At 41.1% G+C, this 24,708-nt stretch overlaps 1 protein-coding gene and 1 long non-coding RNA gene across 13 annotated transcripts in view; one reads left to right on the top strand and one right to left on the bottom strand.

Annotated features, from left to right (window-relative positions):
* Nucleotides 1-416: 416 nt before the first annotated feature.
* On the bottom strand, nucleotides 417-22,723 carry LOC127353259 (uncharacterized). 4 transcript variants are annotated; one of them, XR_007881259.1, is made up of 7 exons: nucleotides 22,380-22,723; nucleotides 22,188-22,266; nucleotides 14,573-14,686; nucleotides 13,837-13,967; nucleotides 11,257-11,947; nucleotides 9,528-9,648; nucleotides 417-3,169 (listed from the first exon to the last, which is right to left on the bottom strand). It is a non-coding gene; the product is annotated as an uncharacterized LOC127353259 (long non-coding RNA). The 4 variants fall into 4 exon arrangements; XR_007881258.1 differs by lacking the exon at nucleotides 417-3,169 and having other exon boundaries at nucleotides 8,757-9,648; XR_007881260.1 differs by lacking the exon at nucleotides 417-3,169 and having other exon boundaries at nucleotides 8,757-9,648; nucleotides 11,257-11,322.
* The window catches only part of ralgapa2 (Ral GTPase activating protein catalytic subunit alpha 2), an 86,903-nt gene continuing 79,325 nt past the window's right edge, over nucleotides 17,131-24,708 (top strand). For 7 of the 9 annotated variants that reach the window (XM_051382297.1, XM_051382322.1, XM_051382349.1 and 4 more), the window contains exon 1: nucleotides 17,132-17,391. In XM_051382297.1, the coding sequence (XP_051238257.1) occupies nucleotides 17,286-17,391 (106 nt within the window). In that variant the 5' untranslated portion in view covers nucleotides 17,132-17,285. Of the gene's footprint in view, nucleotides 17,392-24,708 lie in introns of all 9 variants that reach the window. The other 2 variants (XM_051382357.1, XM_051382331.1) reach the window with 2 other exon arrangements.

The raw sequence follows: 24,708 nt of genomic DNA, 5'->3' as shown, positions 1-24,708 counted from the left end.
GGGCACTGTTTACAGCCACCTCCTACTCCGCCTGGGTAGCCTCTCCGATTGTCCCGGGGCCTCCCTTGTTTAATACTGTTTTGCAAGTTATTAAGCCCTGGAAGTCCATTAATCACAGTTCACGGGCTGTGTAAGCCCACACAAGGCAGACAGAGGTGGGGGATGGGGAGGCACACTCGCTGTCCTCAATGGGCTTAGACGGTGGTCCATTCAGATCCCTAACGAGATCATTACCACTAACTAAATACAAACCTGACCCCACGACCCGCTGGGAAATTACGTAGGAGCTCCCTGGTGCAAGACATTATATACACCCCCCCCCCATCTCCACCCCTCCGGTTTTCCTGCAACAGTGCGTAAACGCCCACCCCCAAAGTCTCCCAATGCAACACAACCCTGCTCCCCTACCCCTCCCTCTTGTCCATTCTCACTTTCTTGCCAATGGACAGAAAACTAAACCTGTCATCAAAAGGGGCCTAATCACTGCTGTGGTTGTGGTAAACCAAGCCTGACAGACATTTCACTGAGGACTCAATGGCCTCATCAGTGCCACCTCCCTAGCCAGCCCCCCCTTCTTTCTCTCGCTTTCTCTCAGTCCCTCGCTCTCTCTTTTTACCAGGCCTCTGGCCAATGAGCAACAAACACCCGGGGGCTTTTGAGATTACTTGACACACTGTGTCCACTTTTGGGAGGGAGACCACCTGGTAAGCTCATTTTAATACAAAACCAGTTCAGTCTCCTCTCCCTTTTTTCCCTACTCCGCTAATTCTGCTTCTCAAGCCAAGCTACCACCATGAATTCTGTCTAATCCAGTGACCCCCACAGAACATTCCTGGTTTTACACTCCTCGGAAGAGGCTGGATTTGGGCGGATTACATGCTTCCAGTTCTGTTTGGAGGCACCTGTGACTGGAAGTGGAAGGAAGGACCAACGATGACAGCGAAACATAGAAAGAGAGGAGGCGGAGACAGATTCCTCCTTTCTTTTCAACTTTTCACCTTTTCTTTTCACTTTTTTAATCATGGGTAGTCTCATCCCTGCTCTCTACCACCAACTTTTACATTGTAGCAGGCAGGTTGAATGTCCACTGTGTGGCCCAGGCGTGGGGGTGGGGGGGCGTAAGAAGGATGACAGAGCATGGGTGAAGGATGTGGGTGGAAAGGTTTGTTGGGGGGTTCGCACTGACTTTCACTTTAGCCCCTCAGCTTATGTAAAGATGTTGTCACTTTCACCATCTCAAGTGTTGCCACTTCAGATGCCGGAGCTTAGCGTTTGCAATGGGCTCTAGGGGGGTGAAGAGAGGGAGAGAGGGAGGAAGTCTGGGAAGATTTCCATTTTAAACAAGCACAACTTTGTCGCACTGTCACCTGACTACCATGACACCCCCTTTGCTATGTTTCCCAACTTCCTGTCTCCTTTTTGCTCCTTTCGTGTCTCTCTCTATAGCTGCCTCCCTTCATCTTTCTCAAGAACTCTTTAAGGCAGTGTTTCCGCCCTGAATTCCTCTGCCAATTTAATGAATTGTATCTCACAGCCTTTTGAGTTTTGTGCCTAAGGTGCTTAATTGTTTCGCTCATTTTTCTTTTTTTCTTTTTTACAGTATCATGGCGTATGCTTAAGCTGTGCGTGCTGTTGTAGATGTGCATATTTTAAATTAGGTGTAATATCCCCCACTTTAATCCATGATAAGATCTCAATTGTTCCATGATGTGAAATGGAGATGCAGCGACAACCAGGGCTGAATTAAATGAAATCTTAATTTACCTGGATATTATCCTCCAGTGAAATATAATCACTGACTGAATAACTGGGCACACCAGCATATTCTTAATTGACTCTTAATGAGTGTCATGGAACATATGCTTCAGTGTAGATTCAGAGATTAAGGAAAGGAAGTTCAGTAAGCTTTAAAAAAAAAAATTGAAAAAATATGAGCCAAAACATGAGCATGACCACATACAAGCATAAACACACTCGTATTTTCAAATTATCCACTCTGGAAAACACAACTATAACTACAAAATTACACACAAAATCTCACGGCATAGGCTGGTTGTAGAGTGTCTACCTGGCGCTGCATTGATTGTTCCTCAACACTGACCAATTGTAAGCTCATAATGATGATCTCTGGCATGACAAGTGATTTTAACCTGCCTGTGGGCCGCCCCCGCACCGAGTCACAGATCAGCTGCCCCACGTAAACAAAAACATTAGGAGAGCGTTCCACATTTAAGAGCATGCTAATTACAGTCATTCCCATCTGAAGTACTTTCTGCTGCAATTTGCTCAGATCACCAAACCTCCAATCCCTCTCATGTAAACAAATAAACTCTCACGCAACAAAGAGATAAAGCAAATAATAAAATAGACACTGGCGCTATCGTAACTCGCTGGGGGCACTGTGTTTGAAGTAGGCTTCAAATAGTATCATACTACTCTACAGTGTTGAGTCCTAGTGTTGTGCACATCCCCAGTGAGGAATAATTACAAGGGTTGTTGTTGATGCGCTCAGGAAAACAAATAATTTACTTTGTAATGGCAGAATGGAGGTGAATGCAATCCAAATGCAGGGAAATAAAGAAATATATTTTTTTGCAAAAAATTTCAAAAACAAAAATGGATTTGTATTTTGCACACGTTGACTTTACAAAGACATTTTGAACACACCACATTCATTGGCCAATTTCTCTCTTGATGTGTTCAAATAAAGAGAAAGGAGTTCAGCTAATTGATGTAAACCCAACAGGTGTCAAACGATTTCATTCTCCCTTCAGTTGCTTCTTGATAACGATTACTTAATTACCAGTTCCTACTCAGCATCCTTTCATTCATTTTTTTTTGGTGTAAACCTCTTGCCTTGGCCCAAAGGCACCAGGGCTGATCCACGGCAACAGATAGGGGAGTGAATGTCACCGCAGCCCTCTCAAGCCCTCCAGGTGAGTGTGTTTCTCCAGCGGTGGAGGAAATGAAGCAAAAATGATGGAGTGTTTGTTTTCTGACATTTTGTCTCTCTGCGGCCTCATCAGGGCTGAGCCTCGCAGACGTCAAGTGTTAATTTAGGGTTCCTGCCGAGCGTGAGCCTGTCAGCGGCGAGGCTTGGAGGAGGGAGGTGAGCTCTTGCAGAAAATGACCCTTCTGGTCTGATTGTCTTCTGGCCCGCAGACTGGCACTGAGAGGAAAAACAAAGACACGGGGAGAAAGAGAGAGAGAGGTGGCTGAGTGCTAATGCACCTCGCAGCAATTAGAGAAGCTTACCTGACTGTGTGAGCACAGCACGCAAACACACACACACGCACAAGGTACACTCAGTAAAGTACCCCCCCCCCACACACACACACACACACACACACACACACACACACACACTCTCAAAAAGCACATACTGCACAGTCAGGTAAATGTATACCCACCAGCTGAGGTCAGCACATATACCAACAAAATGAAAGACTGACTCCTTTTGAAAGAACTTATTCGCTCAACCAAACACACACACACTCAAATAGACACTCACTTTCACCATGGCCCATTCCCAGTGGATGGCTTCCCGCCACCTTTTAGCCCAGTGATTAATTGGCCTGAGCGTACGATAGTCCAACCCTTTATTCTGTGAAACTTAAACAAAAAAGACAAGCCTCTCTAAAGATTACAGCAGCACATTAACCACAGAGTGAACCATGAAATTGCTTTTTCCCCTCCTGCAGTGTTGTGACTCTATAGTGGTCACTGCCAGTCACGGGGAAGTTGCACGGGCATTTGTGTTACATCACTGATGGACAACAAAAAAAGACATCCGGGTGGAGCTAAGCCGACTGACACCGATCCGCTTACCAGCTTGGACCAATGGTAAAATAGACACAGGTGTGGCGGTGGAAGGAAATAGCCCCTGTGGAGATAATGGGTAATGCTGTTTTATTCGTCAAAAGAGTCAAGTTTTTTCCAAGAGAGTCCAATACATCAAATTTACTGTGATAAAGAGGGTTTAGAGGGCTGTCACATTGGAAGGAAAGGTTAATTCCGTAATTATTTCAGTGTGAAAAATAAATAATGTACCCTTTGCCGTTTCCATCATTTCCTAATTCGCTTGGAAATTCATTTTCTTTTCTGTTTTTTCACTCCACCTAGCCCAATTCAATCACTTGAGTTCATCTGTCTGTGTTATGCAAATCTGAGCGGCTGAGATTGAACCCATTTGAATACCTGGTTCAACTCGTGAGCGGAGGGGCTGATAGAAAAGATGAATTCTTCCGTTTCAATGTGCCTCCCTTTTGCACCCAGTCGCGCGGTATCAAGGCTACCTTTTTACATGGCGCTCTCATTTATTTTAGCCCATTGCACAATGCTGCTCTGGCAGTCAAATGTATGAATAAGGAGAGGGAGTCACTCTTGCCCTCTGTCTCTCTCTCTCTCTCTCATGCTATACAGAGAGGCAAGGTCTGTTTCTAAGATCATGGACACTAGCAGAGGAGACCAGAGAAGATCATTTTGACGACGTTAGAAGAGTGTTGATTTGGAGCTGAGGGTTTCCCAAATATCCTCCCTATCCGTCACTGGGAATTTTTTATTACAAAAAATATTTTTGTTTTAATTGTTGAAATAAAAGTGGTGTGCTGAACTTGACATCCTGTCTAACTGGACAGGGTTTTGATTGACAGCCAACCTGAGGAAGGCTAAGGCCAGTGTCTTGGAGGCATGCAGACATAACACTATTATTCCAACTTATCCCTAGGAATACATCCAGGCAGCCAGGGGCACAGCGGGAGGCTAATAGACTAGCACAGAGGAGCCCCCCTGAAGCTTGATGCATTGTGTCAAGGCCTTGTCTACTTCACGCACATTAAGGATCACATGCCACAATTTCACAGTACAGCAGGGGGACCGGCCCCCATCCCAGCCCCTGATTGGCCAGTGATGGATGGTGTTGACAGTTACAAGCCGAGTACCAAGTGGAGCAACACAAAGGTCAAGGTTGAAGCTGCCAGTGTGGTCTGGTTAACAATGGAAGGTCTCCATAGTAGGAAAATGCTGTTTATACTAAACACTAACTATGCAGTGTGTTATATAGGCACAATGGGCTTTAGTCATTTGAAGCCATGGCTTTTGTTAAACAGCCAGACTTGCGAAACACAGTATTTAGCATTCAGGTACTGGGCTGCTTAAAATTCCCAAGTGAAAACACAATGATCATTTAAAAAGTGTCATTTTAAAAGAAAACTAAACTGGCTAGAAATGGACATTCGCATGCCACCTTGTCCCTATGACAGATAGCAGTTGCCGTTCTGTGCCACATCACTCTGAGAAGAGGGGAATAAAACAGTTGTTCCCACTGCAGTGTCCTGCAGGAGTGAATTTTTTCAATATAGCACTTCAGGTTGAAGACATTTCTCCGGTCATTTTCCTCCAGTACTTCAGTGTAATTCTTTTTTCTCTCCCCTCCATTTTTTCCCCGGCGACTGCAGTATGTGGCAGTCTGAATTGTGTGTTATTACCCAGCAGGAGACAATATCATTACCACATATTTGCTGTCAAGGGTCTGCAAAGAATGGTGCTGTCTTGGGCCTCAGTGATCTAACAACCTCACACAGGGCTCCAGAATTACCCACTCCTGGCTGGGGGAAGTCAAACACTACCAGTTAGAGAGGGGAGTGAACAAAAGAGAGGTACCCTCTCTCTCTCCCCCCTCTTTCTCTCTACCTCTCTCGTGAAGATAGAAGGGGACACACCTCCTCTGCGCCAAACGGAGGATGCTATTCTCCCGCGCCTTGATAGAAATATATGTTTGGTTCAAGTGCTGAATGATATGAGGCTGCAAGCTAGATGTGGACGGGCTGCATGTATGACAGTCTGTCATTTTAGATGAAGAGACAAATTGTAATCTCTGCGATGTGCTATTAGTGTGGGACGAGTAGCTCATAATTACCAACAAGTTTTTGCTGGATACTACCTCTGAATTCTGCACACTATAAGCAGGAATAAGAGGGCAGAATGTCATGTGTATGTGTATGCAAAAAAAAGTCAAGTTTCTTCTGCTTTCCTCTTAACGTATCACATTGTGACAGGGTTTTCAGCATTTGAAAGGGTTCATGGAGATATGTCATATAATGTCTGACGGAAATAACTTCAGAATGGACAAACAATCCCTTTCATGAAAACTGCTATTCAGACTTTGTAACAATGTCTTTCTCATAAGACAAATAGAATTGCTATCATTTCCGTTGACAGCGTACAACAAACAGACTAACAGTTTATGCATACTGAGTGACAAAGCCATCTATTTTCTTTCCGGAAAAACAGGCAATACACACTCTGGCAATTGAACCACAAATGAGGAGTGAAAAATTCAAACTTCCTCTCCCATCCGCCATCATTTATACAAGACATAGAAATATTTGATTGCTCTTGCATATCTCCTCACGCTTAAGGAGACAGCCAACCAATACGCGGCCCACGTAAACAAAGTCTGGGACTCTGTATGAGCCTATCATTTAAGAATCCAAGCGAATCAAGCTTGCAAACAATCAGGAGGTAGAGGAAAAGAAACTCGGTGAGAGCTTCTTCTTCCAATGCTTTGAAGGTGTAAACAGAGACCCTTATTTAAGATAAGATGTGGCTGTGCATCCTTGATACACCTCTGCACTGAAACAAGGCAAGAGTCCTTGATTTTTTTTCATAACAATAGGGGCCAGCTCTTGAGGAAGACACATTCATATTCATTAGTTCAGGATCTATAGTGGTAAATTATGAGCATGCAGCTCCAACGTTCTTCATGAGAGGTGGAACGCTTTCGCAAACCATTTTAATAACAAAATAATTCCGACTATTCATGTGAGTTACTAGAAAGAATATAAATGTGTATTGTACCTTTCTAGAGTGTACACTTTAGACAAGGTGAAATTTAGTATAATTGAATTGGATTAAATGTAATGTTAGTGCCCTTATAGAAAGATGTTGAATAGAGAAATGTGAATACCAAGAAAGATAAAAAAAAAAAATACATATAAGGCACATAAGGTCAGGCTTTGAGTTGAATGGTAAACAACTTGGCATTTTATCATCATGGAAGGAAGGACTTTCATTTGTAGCAGTTATATTCACTTAATTCAAAGGTGGACCACATAGTAAGCTTATTACAGCTGAGAATTTAATTAATGTGGTGTTCCTGCATTCACCATTCTTCAAGTGACATCCAAGATCATGCATCAGTCAGAAGCAGTGTCTGACATTATATTAAATTTGAACATTTACACCTTACAAACAGAGAGCACTCAAAGACACCAGCTGATAGGACGATATGATAATGTTTTGAAATCGTTGCTACCAAATTAACCTGATTGTAATAGGATTCGAGGTAGATAACATGGAAAATTAGTGTTTTCTTTTCAAGGCAATATACAAAATGGAAGCGCTACAAATTGATTTCTATATCCTCCCCAGATGCCCTCCTCTCCCCCAGCCACACATTTTCATAATTTGAGATGAGGCGATATGGCATTAATATTCCCTATCTTATCTTGTCACATCCTGAAATTGTTGGAGAGGATATGATTAGCTGAACAATAGCATGAGAAATGCACTTTATGAAGGCTATCCAGGTTTTTATGACAAAGAGAGTGGAGAGGTGTAGAGTGGGCCAGGAAGCCGACACGGTGGCAGTCAAATGCCCTCGTTTCTGGATCTTGATTTGTCACAGCAGGCATTCAGAAGAGCCCAGGGCTTGACGATACATGCATGCCCACCAGTGTTGGCCATTCACACACGATTAGCATTTTATTATTGTTTATAGGCCATTTAGGAAGCAGGAAGACAGGCCCGAGCCAATGGTGCAAGGAGGGCTCCAAAGCACAGTGTTTTGGACTGGTTAAATGCACCATTAAGCCTTTTAAAATGAGCTCCACCCGTCAGAGACTAAAAACAAACGTGGCTTTCTGGCTATCAATGGGCACCACTTAGAGGAAACAATGCCCTGTTGAGGCCCACCAGTTTCCTCATCAATGAACATCAAAGATGAATGAGCCCTGGCTGACAGCTTTGTTTTGACTCTGATACCCACAAAGCCCTGCTCAATATCATCCTGGTCCTGCTCCTCTGGGTTGCCCTAACAGGTGCGACCCCTCTTCTCAATGCACCGTTTGACAAGACCACGGATGGGCAGGGGTGGCGGGGGGCTTTGGTCCACATCCGCCTTAATCCATCCTACTATAAAAACACTTTGAAAAACAAACGTTTGTTTGGCCAAAGTCAAAGCCCTGGAGCCTGGGGCTCATCCGTCTGTCTGCCCAGGCTTTCTCCCCTTTATTCCTGCCTGCTTTTTTGTCAGAGCTTCAACCCTTCCCCGCTCATTTGGACAGGACATTAAACAAAACCCGAGAGGATCTGATTCCCAGCCATTTCCCACAAGAGGAATACATACAGTTACAACAGCCAATTGTTTGGATTGTGATAACAGCGCCTGAAGAAGAAAAAAGAATGGGAAAGGGCGGTGGGGGGTGGAGAAAAGTCAGAAATCTCACAGAGCAAAACATTCTGTAAAAAAAAAAACAACCACCAGCATCAAAAGACACAGACCGTGGATCAAACCTGATTATCATTCAAGTTACTCTTTAGATGGGGAGCAATTTAAGCCGGTTAATTTCTGAGCTCCCCTTTTTCTGTAGCGAGAACTGCGCGTTTTTCTGCCAGTGATAGGCTCCCACTACTTCATGGGGAGATTAGAGCTCCTCCACTCAGGGATATAGAAAGGCCTTCAGCCTGGCAGAGAGAGGGGGGGGACAGCCAATGTTGAGCATTTTAATCTAGAGTCACAAAGATAAGATGCAATGGCAGATCAATATGTGCTCTATGGTGGCAGCTCCCTGAGAACTTGTCTCTCTGACTGTGTAGTGAGAAGCCTTTTACCCTGTGCGTCCCATGGCTTCATTTCTCCACCGACCAGCTATCTGTAGTGACTGTCTTTCTGTGACATCTCACACCGGGGCATGTTTAAACCCAGACACCACGCAAAACAGACAGTGAATATCTAAATAGGATCGCCTGTGAAATTTGCCATGATAAATCTCTCCAGGAATCAGCCAGTTTGAATATTCGATATCGCATCTGTCCTTGGCTACCTCAGGGGGCGCGGGAGGTATGATAAGGGATATTCAGAGGAGTGATTAGATAAAAGAAAGCTAAATTCTTTTTTTGATTGTGGGAGATGCATAGCAATGGTATTTGCACTCTGCCATGTCTCTGTGACTGAAGTAAAGTGTATAGGAAGCATTCAGGATGTCAGTTTTACTTAATTTGCTCTCCTTTGCATCAGTGCGGCATTCCATCATTCCAGCATCATCAGATGCTCTGTCAGTGTTGAGGCTCCATAAAAAAAAGATAAAAACGAAAATTCTTCTGTGCTTTTGAGAATCTCTGCGCTGAAAAGTGAGACACCTTGAACTCCTTTAATTTTCAGCCAGATAAGCTGCTCCCACCACATGCTTTAAGTAGACACAAAACTCTCATTCGCACGTGCTCACACAGACATCGTTAGCACACACAAGTGGGTTTCGACTTCTCTCTTTCATGTCGGTTTCCAGCAGCCCACATCCTTCCGTGTTTACCCCCGTCCTTCACATTTCAGCATCCTGCCTCCGATGATGCTTTTGACATGAATGTGTCCTAAACAGAAACAGATCATTAAAGGGAAAAAATGCAAGGTATTGTCATGTTTGTTTGTTTTCATCCTGGGCAGCAGTTCAGATACAGCAAAGGCTCGGAGCCAAACTCTGACAATTCACAGCAAAACACAGCGGGGAAAAAAGCAAAGTGCTGAACCAAATCTGTATTTGTGAGCACAATACATGTACTGTAAAAGACAACTGCAGTGCTTTGGGTAAAGGGTGTATGCGGCAAGTTGTTTGTGTGTGCGTTCAGTCACAGACGCACACGCATGTGTGAGTGTTTGTATGCCTGTGTGTTGTGTGACAGCAGACCTCGCTGAGGAGGACTAGCAATCACTCCATTCAGCATCTGCTGCCACACAGCTCATATTGTCATTCCCCAGTTTAAAGGAACCTTGAGCGGCTTCAAAGATCTTTTCAAAGCCTTAATCCTAATAGGTCGCGGTTTGTTCTGTCACATCAAAAGGGGGAGAGAGGAGGTAGGGGGAATAATGCATCGGGGCTGGCAGAGATTCTTAAGGGCGGAAGATTGGCAGAGGATTTGCAGTGCGGGGAGGACTGAAATCTGAAATATCGGACACAGAATGCCTGCTGTAATAGATATGAAATAGGTCTTCTCAAAAGCATGAAAGGCTGACATTTCCAGAAAGTTTGTCATGAGAAGGCCCTTTTATTCCCCCTCGTCTATCTGCGTTTGTACTGCCACCTTGTCCATAGTGGAAATTCGCAAGTGTCACTCTAACAGGTTATAGAATAAGATTGGACGTTTTTAGATTTTTTTTTTTACCCGTCTCTTCCCTTTTTTATTGAATGTTTAGAATTTCCAGTGAGAGACCAATTGAGTTCTGCCTTCTGCATGGCACTCAACTTAAAATTCTATATTCAGCACTTCCTGACCCTGTTACAGCCAACTGGATGAAATCTCAGCCATAGACCCCGTCTTATACAGTGTGTGTGTGTATATATATCTATATAAATGTATATATCTATATCTAGATAGATATAAATATATACATATATAATTATATATACATATAAATTAAAAATATAATGGGTACTTGTGAGATGAGTAAGCTTACTTGATAAACATATTGCCCTCAGTGTGAAATGGACGATAATGTTTAAATCAAGTCTGCCAAAGCATATAGTGGGTGTGAGACATGCTAGACCATAAGTGTCACTTGTGTGTTTACCCCTCACCTCTCTGACACTTTATCAGCTCTGAAGGTGTCTTTCATGCATTTTCACCTGATCGACTCAGCAGACAAAGAGATCCGGCCCGTGTTTCAACAGTGCACAAGTGTCCAGCTAATTAGGTGCTCATGGGAAACCGAGCATTGATTTTCTGTCAGTGTGCCTGCCCCCCCAAAAGAAACTGGGCTGTTTGTCTTTTTCTAATGATGCACCGTGTGCCATTGATAACAGCGATAAAACAGGCCAGAGGTGTAGCATTAGCAAACCTGGACACACCATACCCGTGGGAACCCATATATAATGTCACTGTTTAATTGTATGGGTTTTTAGGAAATAGGTAGGCAGAGACTAGTGGGAAGTAAACAAAGTTTGTCTGGGATGGAAATGGACTGAGTTGTCTGCAAAAACATACCTTTTCAGCTCTGTAAAGGCGTGAAATCCCTCTTGTGCTTGTTATTTCACACTCCTGTGGCTCCAACTTGGGCCAGCGGTGGCACGGTAAACAAACAAACACATGTGAATTCACACAAAACACACACACACACACACACACACACACACACACACACACACACACACACACACACACACACACACACACACACACACAGTGAACTGAAGAGGGGGGATTTTGGCAGAGAAGTTACTAATGACCTCACATTTTCAGGATCCTCACTCACACAGAATTTCCTACAATCACACTGAACATTTTTTTTTGCAAATTATTCCAATACAGTAAATCTCCAGCATAAATGGAGGCGTAATATATTTTTCTGGAATTATGAAATAACCAAGCATTTCCTCTATCCTCTATACATACATCTCCCTGAGGTGGGAAACATGGCTTTTCTGAGCACACAGAGAACTGTTATGTATAAATAATGGTTTCAGTATCACGCTGGACAGTGTGCCAGCCACCTGCTGATCCAACCACACACAGGTAGAGCCAGCCCGGGTGACACGGGGCTGTAGACATGGGCATTCAATCTGCCAGCAAACTAATCAGTGAAAGGGATGAACTCCAAGCTTATCAGAGGGGGTCATGGATGTAGGTGGAGGAGGCAGGGATGTTTTGCACAGCCACAGCAGGGTGACACCGGGCCCTAGAATGGGAAAATTCACGAATCTCAATGTAGGAGGTTGGAAGAGCACAACCCTCAAGGAGGTGAAGGAAGCTTTGCTGCCTTCCACCCACACATTACCTGAACATGTCAGAGTCTGATGCTAACACCTTCAGCTTAACTATGATATGATGAATGCCTGGTTCACTTGCCTTGCAATGGATATCTGGCACCCACTGTACTATTGGTAATGGGCATTTGTGGGTCTAAATAGCATAACAAAGAGTGGTAGGCTATATACCAGTTAAATGTTAGAGTTTGATAAAGAAATCTCACCAGAATAGTTAAGAGATGGCTTTCTACATCTGGTACTACAGGAGTATGCTTAAGTATTTCATTGTCTCTCAAGCACTACCCTGTTAAAAACAACAATTAGTTTCACTAGATAAATGTCTGTCTTTGAAATGCAAGGCCCCAGATTGAACAGTGTGTCTTTAAATTCCAGAATGTTCTTTTGCCTCCGCACAGTGATGTCGCTGAATGGATGCATTATTTCAGCTCCTTAACTGATCACCGCTGGAAACCATTCTGTATCAGCATTTAAAGGTACAAGACTGTAATTCAGGAGGTAATTTCACATCTTAACAGAATCCAATTAAAAGCATGGACATTTCAATTAAACGTCCCCTGGCTTGTCGCTACGGTGTCACACCACAAGTGAAATTGGAATCAGATTACGGTGTGAACCTGAAGAAGTATTTTTTCAGCGCAATAAGGATCACTCATTTCAGATAGAGACCCCTGTCATGCATACTGTAGGAAAAAAAATAGCCTTTCTTTGCCAACATTAGTCATTTAATTCTCCCTCCTTATTAATTTCACAGCAGATTACCTGAGAAGATACAAAATGCTGTCAGCAAAGAGTTTTAATTAAGTATGGGGTATGTTGCTACGAGTACCTTATGTGAAACTGCTGCCTTATAATGCTCTTGTTTTAATTACTTCAGAGTGCCCCCTCATTAACCTCTATGGAGATGTGCTCCAAACTACAGTGTGCATTACAAACACTAGAATCAGAAATTGCTTATATCCATATACAGAGCTTCATGTTTGTAGTGTTTGAAAATGAAGACGTGAAGAATTCCACACGGTTTCTTAATTCTGTAACATACAGCATTTAAAATTAAAAGAAATGGGCTATGCAGTTATAATTATTGTGCTTTGAACTTGTCAATTGCGAGATAACCTTGGTGGCTAAGGGCACCATGACGACCCCTGGTGGGAGCTGTGATCTCAAATTACTGGCTCATGTTTGTGCCTTATTTGTAGAACTTGCTGTTACCAAATGGCATCAAGGTTTACCATATTCCACTTTTATATTATAATATAAAATATTTTAATTAATGAAATGTATTTAATACAATTTTACTAATAGAATTTTTCAAAATTATTCTTCACAAATACATAAATAGGGTGATAAATAAAATAATAATAATAAAAGAAAGTCCATATTTTTAGTATTGGACACTAAATACGTCTAGGGCCTGGTTTAGTCAAACACAGATTGGTTTTGTTCCATCATTTCATTTCTCCGTAGCTCATCTATGTAAAGCAGCTGTGGGTGGTCCCACAGCCAGAGTATCAGTGGCCCCGTGGACATTTCCCCTTTTGATCCTTTTCATCCTGAAGTTTCTGAATGGTCCAATATAGATTTCAAAAAATGCTCCGAAAGTGGGCTCCTATTCACAATATGCGGATGGATAACTGTGCCACTGTCCACCCCAACACCTTAATGTGGTTTAACAGGATACATTAGCTTTTAATGGCACTTAATTGTACAAAAAGGAAATCCATAACCACATAAGGAGAAAAGTCAAGTATTTCCAAGCTCTTTATAAGAACAATTTAGAGCAGACAAGTGCTTTTCAAACCTTGGATTGGAATCAGTCCGACAGCCTGGCCATGAGAAGGCGGGTCTTCATTTGTGAGGCTACAGTGCCACCATTTGGTCATGATGAGGTTTCATTTCTTTGCCAGGCCCTGGGAATTGGCAATTCTAGGCCTGTATGAAAAAGAATAAATTATGATGGTTTATACTCTGGAAATCCCATTTTGAAATAAATGATCTCATTCAAAAATAATGTCACAGTTGGCACCGTAATTGTCTAATTCGGCACTGAACTATCTTTGAGAAAGCAGTGTGGCGCTCTACAGCAGACTATAAAGTTGAATTGTCTTAGCGTACGGTATATCATTTCAGGAATGAGCTGGAACTGGAAATACTTCCAGGTGCAGGATTAGAGATGGAAGTAAACATCCAGTCCCATTGTTATTGTTGATAGATTATTGTAGGGCCATGCCATCTTAGATAATGAGCAATAACCTGCACTTCAAGAACAGGGGAGGTTTGCCAAGAAGGAATGGTGATTACAATCAATTAAGACTGATGACAAAGCACCAACAATAACCCTCTCTCTCTCTCTCTGTGTGTGTGTGTGTGTGTGTGTGTGTGTGTGTGTGTGTGTGTGTGTGTGTGTGAGTGTGTGAGCGCTTGTGTTTTATTCACGCATCCTTCCAAACTACCCTGTTTTGTGTAATCAACATCTGTTGTGACAGGCAACCTCCTCCTTTCTCAGAATGGCCCACTTCAGATAATGAGTGTCATACCAAACTGCAGGGCAAAGGCTGATTTTACTCCTCTTTTTACTCCTCCTCTATGGCCTCCGCTCTCGCCACCCTCTGTTCCCTCTCTTATCATTCAAGACATCCATTGTGGAGAACCTTGAAAAAGAGAGACAGACACTCTTGTCACAACATTGTCAGCACTCAGTTTGTGGGGGTGGTAGATGAAATAAAATACAGGCTGGCCTTCTTTATTGAGAGTATAGGATCCTTCACAGACGACTCCTAAACACTGACATTCTCGTGAATGCCTTTATTTCGGTTACAGGATGAGTTATTCAAACAGAACCTTTGTGAGACTTTTGTTGATTTCTCTCCATATTGTCATATGAAAGAATTCCTTTTTTCCCCCAGTGATACCCTAATGCTTGTGCATGCTGTGCATAGAGCATATGTACGTTTTATTCACGAAAATAAATCCAATGATGACACCCAATGACGTGTAGCTTTTATTAGTATGCTGAGCTCATCAATGATTTAGGCGCCATCTCCTGGTCGAGTTGATTATCCCAGAACCTTCTGGTGAGTCTCACTAGCAGCTTTTGTGACTAAAATAAATAGAAAACATATCTATTATTTTAGATTAGTACACTTTATTTCATTTTATTAAGTCTAACACACACAACGATGATATGTAATTGAAGGTGCAGTGGCACAGTTATAAATATATGTCTTTATATTTGTATATTTTATCTACTACTAAGTCTGAAAAGATTTCTCAGTCACAAACTTGAAATCCATTTTGACTCTACAATCTAAGCTCTGTCTTCAACGAGATGTGTCTAAAATGTGCAAATAAAATAATTTTCCCAGCTTAGCCTCAAAATTAATTGCCTCCAAAATAAGACAGATAGGTTCAGACAAGCGAAAGTGTGAGATTGCACGAAGTGTCAGTTTATTGGGGTTGATTAACGGACGCATCCAATTTCTTCAAACTTAAGATTCATCTCAGACTGTAAACACTTTTTTTTTTCATTTCCAAGATGGAATTTTCTGTTTGCACGACCATGTAGAACAAATTATTTTGAAAATCCATTAAAGTCATGAACACACTGAACTCTGTTCAATTTAGCATGACCCTATGTTTACTTTAACTGCAGGAGGGCTCTTCTATTTAAAGATTACCTTGTATTCTTATATTCATTCATCAAAACCTCCACTTTATAGTGTCAAGTGGCAGCGACTTGACTGAGCAGTGAAGCTGTTATATCTTTTTACTCTTTGTAAGTGTCAGCATAGCAGGGTGTGAATATCAAAAATACAGGTCTCTTTTATCTGAATGTTTGGTTCTCTGGTTCATTCATTACTTTATTGCAACAATTAGTTAATTTAGCTCTAAGAATGTAGCAAGGAGACATGCAGTATTTTTTATTCAGGCTTTGACTATCACCAGGGTGCTGCAGTAATATTAGGATATAATGAAGGCATTGGCACACATTTAATTTTATTTGTTTAATAACTGTTTGATTACATTGTTATGACAAAGCACCCAAATTTTATTTGTCATAATAATAATGTATTAATGACAAACACTGAAACCACTACGATGTGGTTATCCCATTTCTTTCAGTGTCAGACATATGTGCCAAATGCGTCCATTGTTGAAGTGTGTTAAAACATGCATTATAATTTGATTAATGTATGCTACAGTATGTCAGTACTCAAAATAGAGTTTTGGGTCACTATATAATTTGTTAAACTGGATGTGAGTTGCTTTGTGTTTTCCTTTTCCTGGAGAAGATGAAAAAGTCTAAAAGAATTACTGAATTGACAAAAAATAAGTGGTTTGATAAACTACTTTGAAAATGAATTAATTATTTAAGTCATTTTTATGCAAAATGCCAAAAATATCCCTTGTACCAGCTCCTCAGATGTGACTATATACTTGTCTTATATTATATTTATTAAAGATTTTGGAGTTTTTGACTCAAGAAAATAAAATGCAGATTCATCAATAATAAAAACAATCTTTAGTTGCCCCAGAGTTATCCCAAACATACAAACCATCTAATCTCAAACATGTAGCTTATTTCCATTTCTACAGAGTCAGCTTTGCAAGTCTCTTTATCTTTATTTCCATGTATTTATATCTGTTGTTACTGTTGTTGATGGGATGCATCCCCTTCTCCTCAAGTGTAGTGTTCAAACACCAGAGGGCGCTTGGGAGCTGATACAACAACCAGACCCCCAACATCCTTTCATTAAACCACTATTATATGAAAGAAAGCGATATCGATCCCTGTTTTAAGCTGAGGATGGGTGCCAGTCTTCAACCTAAAGTTTACTGCAGGACAGTGCACTGAAGCTTGTCTTTCTCATGTTTTAAAGATTACAGCATGGGACTTGAACGAGACGACGCAATAGCTTAAACCACCTTAAACTGTGAAATGTAAAGGTCAAACAACCCATTAAATGCACGAAAAACAAACACTGGAAAGTGCAAGGTAAAACGGTTATAAACAAGGAGGCGTATTCACATTCACGTAACCACTCCTCTCTGTCAGGCTGCGCTTCCGTGTTTACACACCCACAAAAAAAAAAAAAAAAAAAAAAAAAAACAGGACACTAGCGGCCGTCGGGCGAATGTTTACCGAGCAGGCTTTAGAGTGGTGGTGAGGAAAGTGACAGTCACACTGGAGGCTTGGTGTATGGTGAAACACAGGTGATTTCAGCTTCCACGGTTGCATTTTACAGCGGAATGTTCACTCGAAGGGGGCATGGAGACGTCAAGAAATCTACACAGAAAGTTCTGGACCCAAAGAAGGATGTGCTGACCCGGCTCAAACACCTCCGGTCACTGTTAGGTGAGTGAAATGTCACAGGGGCTTTTGATGGTGCATCGCCGAGGCTTAGCTAGTCGAGCTAGCTAGCTAGCTGGCAACAGATAACGTCAAACAAGGCGTCAGGTTAGCTGGCTGGCTGTCACTGCGGTGACTTAATGCAAGCAGGCTGGCAGGTAACACTAATTCGCACAATACCAAAACAACTACAGCTGCAGTTTGAAGTGTTTGCCACTCACCGGCTGTTTCCATTGATTTTTTTGCGCGGACTTATATCAGACAAGTCACTATGATAAGGCATGGATGCTAGCTAATGTGAGCTAGCTCCCCTTGCGGCTAACTAGCCAGCCTATGCTAACCGACGCTACCTTGTCAGGGCATCAGTCGTTGAGAAGCAGATGCCCACCACAGCCTTTGCTGTCATTTAGTCCTGTGTCACCCTGGCTGTCTTAAAAACGTAGGAATTGCAACCGTCTTGCTCATCATTGAGTGGTAGACAAACAGAAGTTACCGTTTATACACAGTGCTTGAGGCTGAAGTGTGAATAGAGCTTTCCTCTAGCTGGTTGCCTGCTGCTATCAAGTTACTCTACCCTAAAGATATTTGAATTGAAAATAATGAAAACTGTAAATGGGCCATGCTGGTGGAGTCCTTTTGTTTCTTTCATTGGACTAGGAAGTGCAGTATTTATGACAGTCATAAAACTGTTGTGTAGCTGTTGTTATCTGTGGTTCACAATGATAATCTAAAGATACATGAATTTGCTCTGCTGCAGCCTGACTTGTGCTCCACATCAGTTTTGTATTACACATAATGGAACCTAATTCCAATCCACTTTGAAGGTTTTATTCATTGATCAACTATCATGATGCACTGTAGAGTCCATATAGTGGATTTCTTTGCCCTTGTGAGTCTAAATGCCAAATCCATTTAGCAAAACATGGAAGTAGAAGGCAGAGTTAAATAGTGTTTCTATTCTTTTTTTTTTTTTTTTTTTTTTTTTTTAAACTTTACTCGGGTCCACATGACTCAAAAACAGTCTGAACAATACGGAGGTATTTGAAAGTCTATACCATAAGTTGTCTTTTAGGTATGCAGATATACATTTTTCATTGCATCCCACCTGAGTGGACTCCGTTATAATGAAGATGACCTTTATAGTACTGGGCACTGTAGAATATGTGTGTATACACTACTGTTATTCTCATTGCATCACAGACAAAACGGGGTCAGTGGGTACTTTGGGGAAAGTGTAGAGAGGAAGAAAGTTGCCAAGGGAATTGTGAGATATGGAAGAAAACTGCAATGGATTCATTATAACTGCAACATACTGTACGGTGTTTTTAGTCAAAGTAGGTCACTTACGCTAAGGTATGGCTCGTATAGTTTGGCTCTTGCAAGGATAAATGTATATGTAGTTCAGTTTAATATGTAGTCTAATCAACTCATATATTTTGACATATTAATGCAATATAGGTGAAATTCAATTGCAATTTTTTATATTTACTGAACTATTCAAAACAACACAGTGTGCAGTTATACATTGTTTTTTAAAACACAATGATTCTTAAGCATTTAAGATCTCTCACTGTGAATGATTTTTGATAACATTTAACTTTTAACAATAATATCACACAGCCTTACTTGATGGACTATTGTGCACTTTAAGACAAAGCTTGACAGGGAAGATATGGGTGAAGTAGCAGTGGATGTCAGTGGAAAGGAAGAATCAATTTGTTTGACTAATGTATGCTTGTTTATAACCTATTCTTTGTGGTCTTTTTGCTGTTTTATTGATTTCTACACAGCATCACAACAGTGACAGCCAGTATAAGGCAGTATTCAGCTTAATAGTATTCAGAAGCTTGAGCAAATCAGTTAGAAGTTCATATGGTTAGAGCTTTCTGCTATCATAGCACACCTTCAATGTCAAGACTAGTACAACCAAAGTGGAGGTCAATACAGAGCTCTGCATGCCCTCTGTGTTTCTCTTTCCCTCATGTGCAGTTGAAGATAAGGCTGGTCTGTTTGTCCAGCAGCTGATAGTAGGGCCTACATGTTGATGTCCCCCAACCTCCCTGATTTCACTGTGCTTTCTGCTGAGGAAGGATTTCCTCCTGGTGCTGCTGGTTCCTGTGTGGACAGGAAGCAGTGATGAGAGACGGGTGCTGTGGAGGACAGGGCAGGACAGGGACTTGAGGGAATAAAGCTGGCCCTGTTTTTTGTAAATCATACTATGTTATATTTGCAAGGGTAGCAATTAACCCTACATGAATTGGAAGGCTGTCCAGTTTTATTCCCTCATATGAGGATTGTAAAATGTGAACAGGGGGTAAAATTCAAAGTTTAACTGTTTAACCTGCAGGCATTTCTTTTAAAATGAGCAATATCCAGTGTAGATGTCCATGCTTATTCATTTTACTAATACTAATACATAATATAAATGACTTTGTATTTGTACAAAGGTTGAGTTACTGGCATTCTTATTTTCTTAACCTCGCTCCAAATCCATTGTCCGTTAGGCCATGTGAAAATTGAGCCAGGTATTTTTTTTTTTTTATGTTGTGTCTCATTGTCTCCGTGGCTGTGTAGTACCAGGGCCAAAAATCTGTTAAACCAGCTTGTTGAATCTAGTCAAAGTATATCAGTGTTATTGGAGTTGAAAGGACAATCTGTGGCCTGGGCTATTTTCAGAGTGGCCCTGTATTGGTTTTCTGCTCACTGAGCAGATCTGTGGGATAGAGTGTGAAAGCTGCTGCATGTTAATTTGCTGGTCATGCCTGGCTGGATTTGGCTGAGGTTGTTAATTACAGGAGCCCAGCAAACCACCTGATCACTCACTGCTTCTCTCAATGGAGGCACAAACGGCCATTCGTCTGACTCTTTCCCTGCTCAAAGTCATTCACAAGCTTGGCTCCAACTTAACCTGCGTTCGCCGTTGCTCGCCATTGCATAAGTTCCTCCGAAAATAAAAAGATGATGGTCAAAATGCGAGCAATAGTGTAGGAAATCTCTCACTAATTTGACTGTAGACAGGAGTGTTTGTCTGGGGGAATACCCATTGATTCCCAGAGGAGATATTTCTTTCTTCCACTGGGAGGTCAGAGTGCCAGGACAGCTTTAGACCAGTCAATGCTGCCGAAGCTCTGATTCAGTGTCTAGCTCAAGTATGCTTTTCCAACATGAGGGACGCTGTAATGGGCCCTATGTTTGAAGGACAATCAACTGAATAGAACAAGTCAAAGTATATCTTAAGTGGATATTGTTTGTTTTCTATTTGTTCTCTTGAACTGGTGTAAACAAACAAATTTTGAACCTGTTGTTGAACTGCATGGGGACAACAATGAATGTGTTGTTAGTGATAACAGTCAGGTGTGTTTGTTTGTGGGTCTAGCTGTGTGAGTTTGCAGCCACAGATAATGCTTCTTTTTTTTTTTTTTTTTTTTTAAAGTCCTGCACTCTTCTTTAGAAGACACAAAATCATCTAGTGTCATTACACCCTACTTTTTTCTGTGTGCGTGCTCTAAGGGTTGGTGGAGTCAGGGTCAACTGAAAGTGCTGCTATTATAAGAGGAAATCACAAGGTGAAGCACCAGAGGAAACAATGAGCACAACACTGGAGGGGCTCTCAAGAAGGTCTGCTGTGTGGCTAAAGTAAAGGCTGAGATCACTCGACTTCTGATTCTGCCCTTTTGTAAAACACTCAGCTTAGACTTATGAATAACTTCAGCCTCTTATCATCTTTTATCCCACACTATGTAGGCATGATATCAACCCTTAACTACTCAAGTGTAGTTGAATATAACCACCGCCGTAAGCAATAATAAATGGGTTTTTATTAACTTTTTAGGGTCTTTCTTAGGGATTTTTGTCTTCTTATTTTCTTACAGGCTACTATTGTGATGAAATGATAAAAATCCACACGTTCCAATGCTCCAGCAGATGTGCATTGTTATCATTACAGTTGTCAGTTTTTGCACTGTTCTGTTTCACAATGAAAATACTGGGCCTATAAATTAAAGTGGATTAATGAAGCTTTTTGACACTAATTGGCCCAAAAGCACTCTTTCATTTCAAAGTGAAAATAAAGGCAACCCTGATTATAAGATAAACATACAGCATTTAAGGCAGGATGCAACTTCATTTCAGCAAGAGGGCAAATATATTATTATTTAGGCATTTGTTACTGACACTGTTAATAGCTACTTGAAAAAAAATGCTGTTGCGGACATACGACACTAGACAGCCATTAACAGGTCTTTGTCTAGTGCTATTACGATAACAGCTTCTGTCATTATGGTTCTGGCATCTAAGCTCTTGCACTTAGCACGAGATCTGCAGAGCTGCTCAAGAAGAAGATTTAAAGGAATAAATGAGGAATTAGCCACAGAACCAGCTGTTAATAATTAAGATTGAATGAATAAGATTGCATGAAATGGAGCTAAATTCAGATTTACTTTGGTAAATGTCGCAGCATATGATGCTTTCCCTGAACAAATCCACCTGTCCCTATCCAATCCAATGCCAATACTACTGTCTGTGATAAGCCCGTAATATGTGACTACCAATATCAGTGAAGCTCTCTTTGACAAGTCTTTAGTTGTTTTTTTTGTTTTTTTTTAAACTGAACACATTACATACAGACGTTCCTGTTAAATAGAGAGCAGAACTTCTATCCTCTCTCCTGGACAGCTGGCTTTTACAGTGTGCAGCTTGGGATATGATATTGTTGAATGTTAACAAAATAATTCTTAGGCTCAATAGCTGAAAACCTCAGGTACATATTCCATCTTAGAAAGACCAATGAAAGAATTACTTACAGGGAATTCTTTATTAAAAAACATTCCAAATTTCCATCTTGCCATCGTCAGTCCAACAACCATGCAAGGTTTTTTTCCCCTAACAGATAAATGAAATAGATGATAAAACGGTTTAGTGGACTTGGTAAATGGCTGCAAGTGTTAAGAACAAAGATGAATGAATGTAAAATGAATATAAATGACATTTCTCACCTCTCTTATACCGGCTATCAAGGTGGCATGCGTGTGGCTTCCTGTCAACTGGTGGCAGTGCCAAGATAAGTATTTGGCAGTATAAAGAAGTACTGTGCTGCAATCCCTAGGCCGTTAGAATTGCAAACTATGCCATGATAGAAAAGTCATTAACTATTTTTAGACTATACTTCTGACTGCTACTTCTTTTCTTTCTAACTAACCACTATTTCTATATGAGTTCAGAGCTAATTGGTTATAGATTAGTTTTTATTAGGCTACATGTTGTAACAACACATGACTTCTAAATATAAACATTTTGTTAAACTCTTTTGTTTTTATATTTCTAAACTTTACAGAAAGCTTACGAGATGTTCTTTGGTATTGTTTTTCGCTTGTCAGTGTGTGTTTCAGTGCTTCCGTAAAAACCCAAATTCAAATGTGATATAAATCACATGGTGTTGAATGAAAGGCTTTTTTCTCTTGGCTGCTGTAGAGCTAGCGATAGGAAAACACCAGTGCTCTGTGTTCTGCGGTGGATAATATCTGTGTGATTTTACACAGCACATGAAAAACCAGTTAGTCCAGTTGCACCGTTTACCTGTCCTGCTATTATAATAGCCAAACCCAGCCCAAGAACTGCAGTTTACTGTCACAACACTTGTTATCAAGAGTTCTCAAAGTGGATATACATTTTATGTTGCCTTTCTGAATGCCCAAGCTCCCGCTAATCTGCAATGGATTTCCAGGTTGAATGCCAAAGGAAAATAAACACTTAGCTTTGGCTTACAGTATTAGCAGATTTCTACACAGAGTTGTTAAACAGCACGTTTTAGGTTGGCAACTTATTCTAGTGAACTAGTGGGTGAGGAATTCAGGAAAAAATTGAATTTCAAAAATATCCATATTATGTATATATATATATATACTTGTTTGTTTTTTCAGGTTGAACCTTTATCTTTATTTGTTCCCTTCTGTGAACCCCCTAGTGTGTTAAAGAGACTGTGAGTGGAGAGTCAGTTATATAGGCAAATAAAAAAAATTGGGTCCTTTTTAGTTATTGTCCTTCACTGAAAAAAAAAAAAAAAAAGTTTTCTTACATTGATTAGGGCTTCTTCTGTCCCTATTAAAAATAAAATGATTATTTTCACTACAGCCTTTTTGCATTTTAGATTTATAACTGACAAGACAACAAGCACATTTTAGAATTAAACATAAAAATAAATTGTTGGTAGACTTCCTTGCCACGGCACACCTACAGTGTGTTTTCACACAGTGGTGAATTGTAGCACCTTTGCTGAAGGGGAAGAAAAATTAGAGAAAAAGGAAGATATGTAGATTAAAATAAAATTGTTTGGTGCCTGACTTTTTTCTGTCCTCCATTTGAGGAAAAGCATGGGAGGAACAAATGTAACCCCTGTCCTGATAAATGTAAAGATTTTAAGGCTACTTGAATAGGAAGAGTGAAAGTTCCCAGTTTAGCAGCTCTTCAGTGCTAAGCTGCCGAGATAAACCACTCTCTAATGTGTGAGCTCAGACTGGGATAAGGTCAGGCTTTGCCAGTTCTACCATGGCTCTTTCACACTGTGCTCTGCATAGACCCATAGGCCCCAATCTGTTACACAGCTAGACACTGACTGCAAGTTGAGAGGCATTCATGCAGTGCTTGGCACAGGGGCATCATAATGAAATTATATGCACTAAGTGTTTTGATTGCAGGAAAGACCCTTTTCAAAATGATTACATTTCTTTGATTTATTTTAACGTAGCTGAAGATTGTATTGAATCTTAAGCCATATGATAACACTCTATCCTGAGCCTCGATCATTATAAGCATGTTGACATTTTAAAAAAGTCATAGCTTTTATCGGAGTTAGAGCTGTGCCTCATCTTAGAGCTGCATGCTTTCCTCCATTGCTTTAGCCTGGCAGTATGTTAATCATTCTCTGTGAATATATAGCTCACAGAGGATGATACATTGAATAGCCAAACCAGTTATTAATGCTTTCTCCTGACTAGCTATGGTAGCTTGAAATCAGCCAGCCCACTGCAGGCTTGGACATGGAGTCCACTATTGTGCGGTGCTGCAAACTGAAAGCCTTATAAGCACAACCAGTCCATAGAAGACGAGTCTCTTGTCAATACTGATAGAGAAAACTAAATGAATTGGCTCCAATCGACCCCCTGATAAGGAACATCAATTTGGCCCAGTGAGGGCTGAATTATGATTGACATCTCGAGACTGACGCAGCTTGGAGCACATTCAACAGTATTAGAAGCAGCTGTGTGTTATCAAGGCCTCGAATGAGCCTCATACAGCCTGCTATCTATTGTAACTCTGTAAAATCAT

The sequence above is a fragment of the Dicentrarchus labrax genome, unplaced genomic scaffold, assembly GCF_905237075.1.
Source record: "Dicentrarchus labrax unplaced genomic scaffold, dlabrax2021, whole genome shotgun sequence".
Lineage (NCBI taxonomy): Eukaryota > Metazoa > Chordata > Actinopteri > Moronidae > Dicentrarchus > Dicentrarchus labrax.
This window is presented reverse-complemented; position numbering and strand designations above follow the sequence as displayed.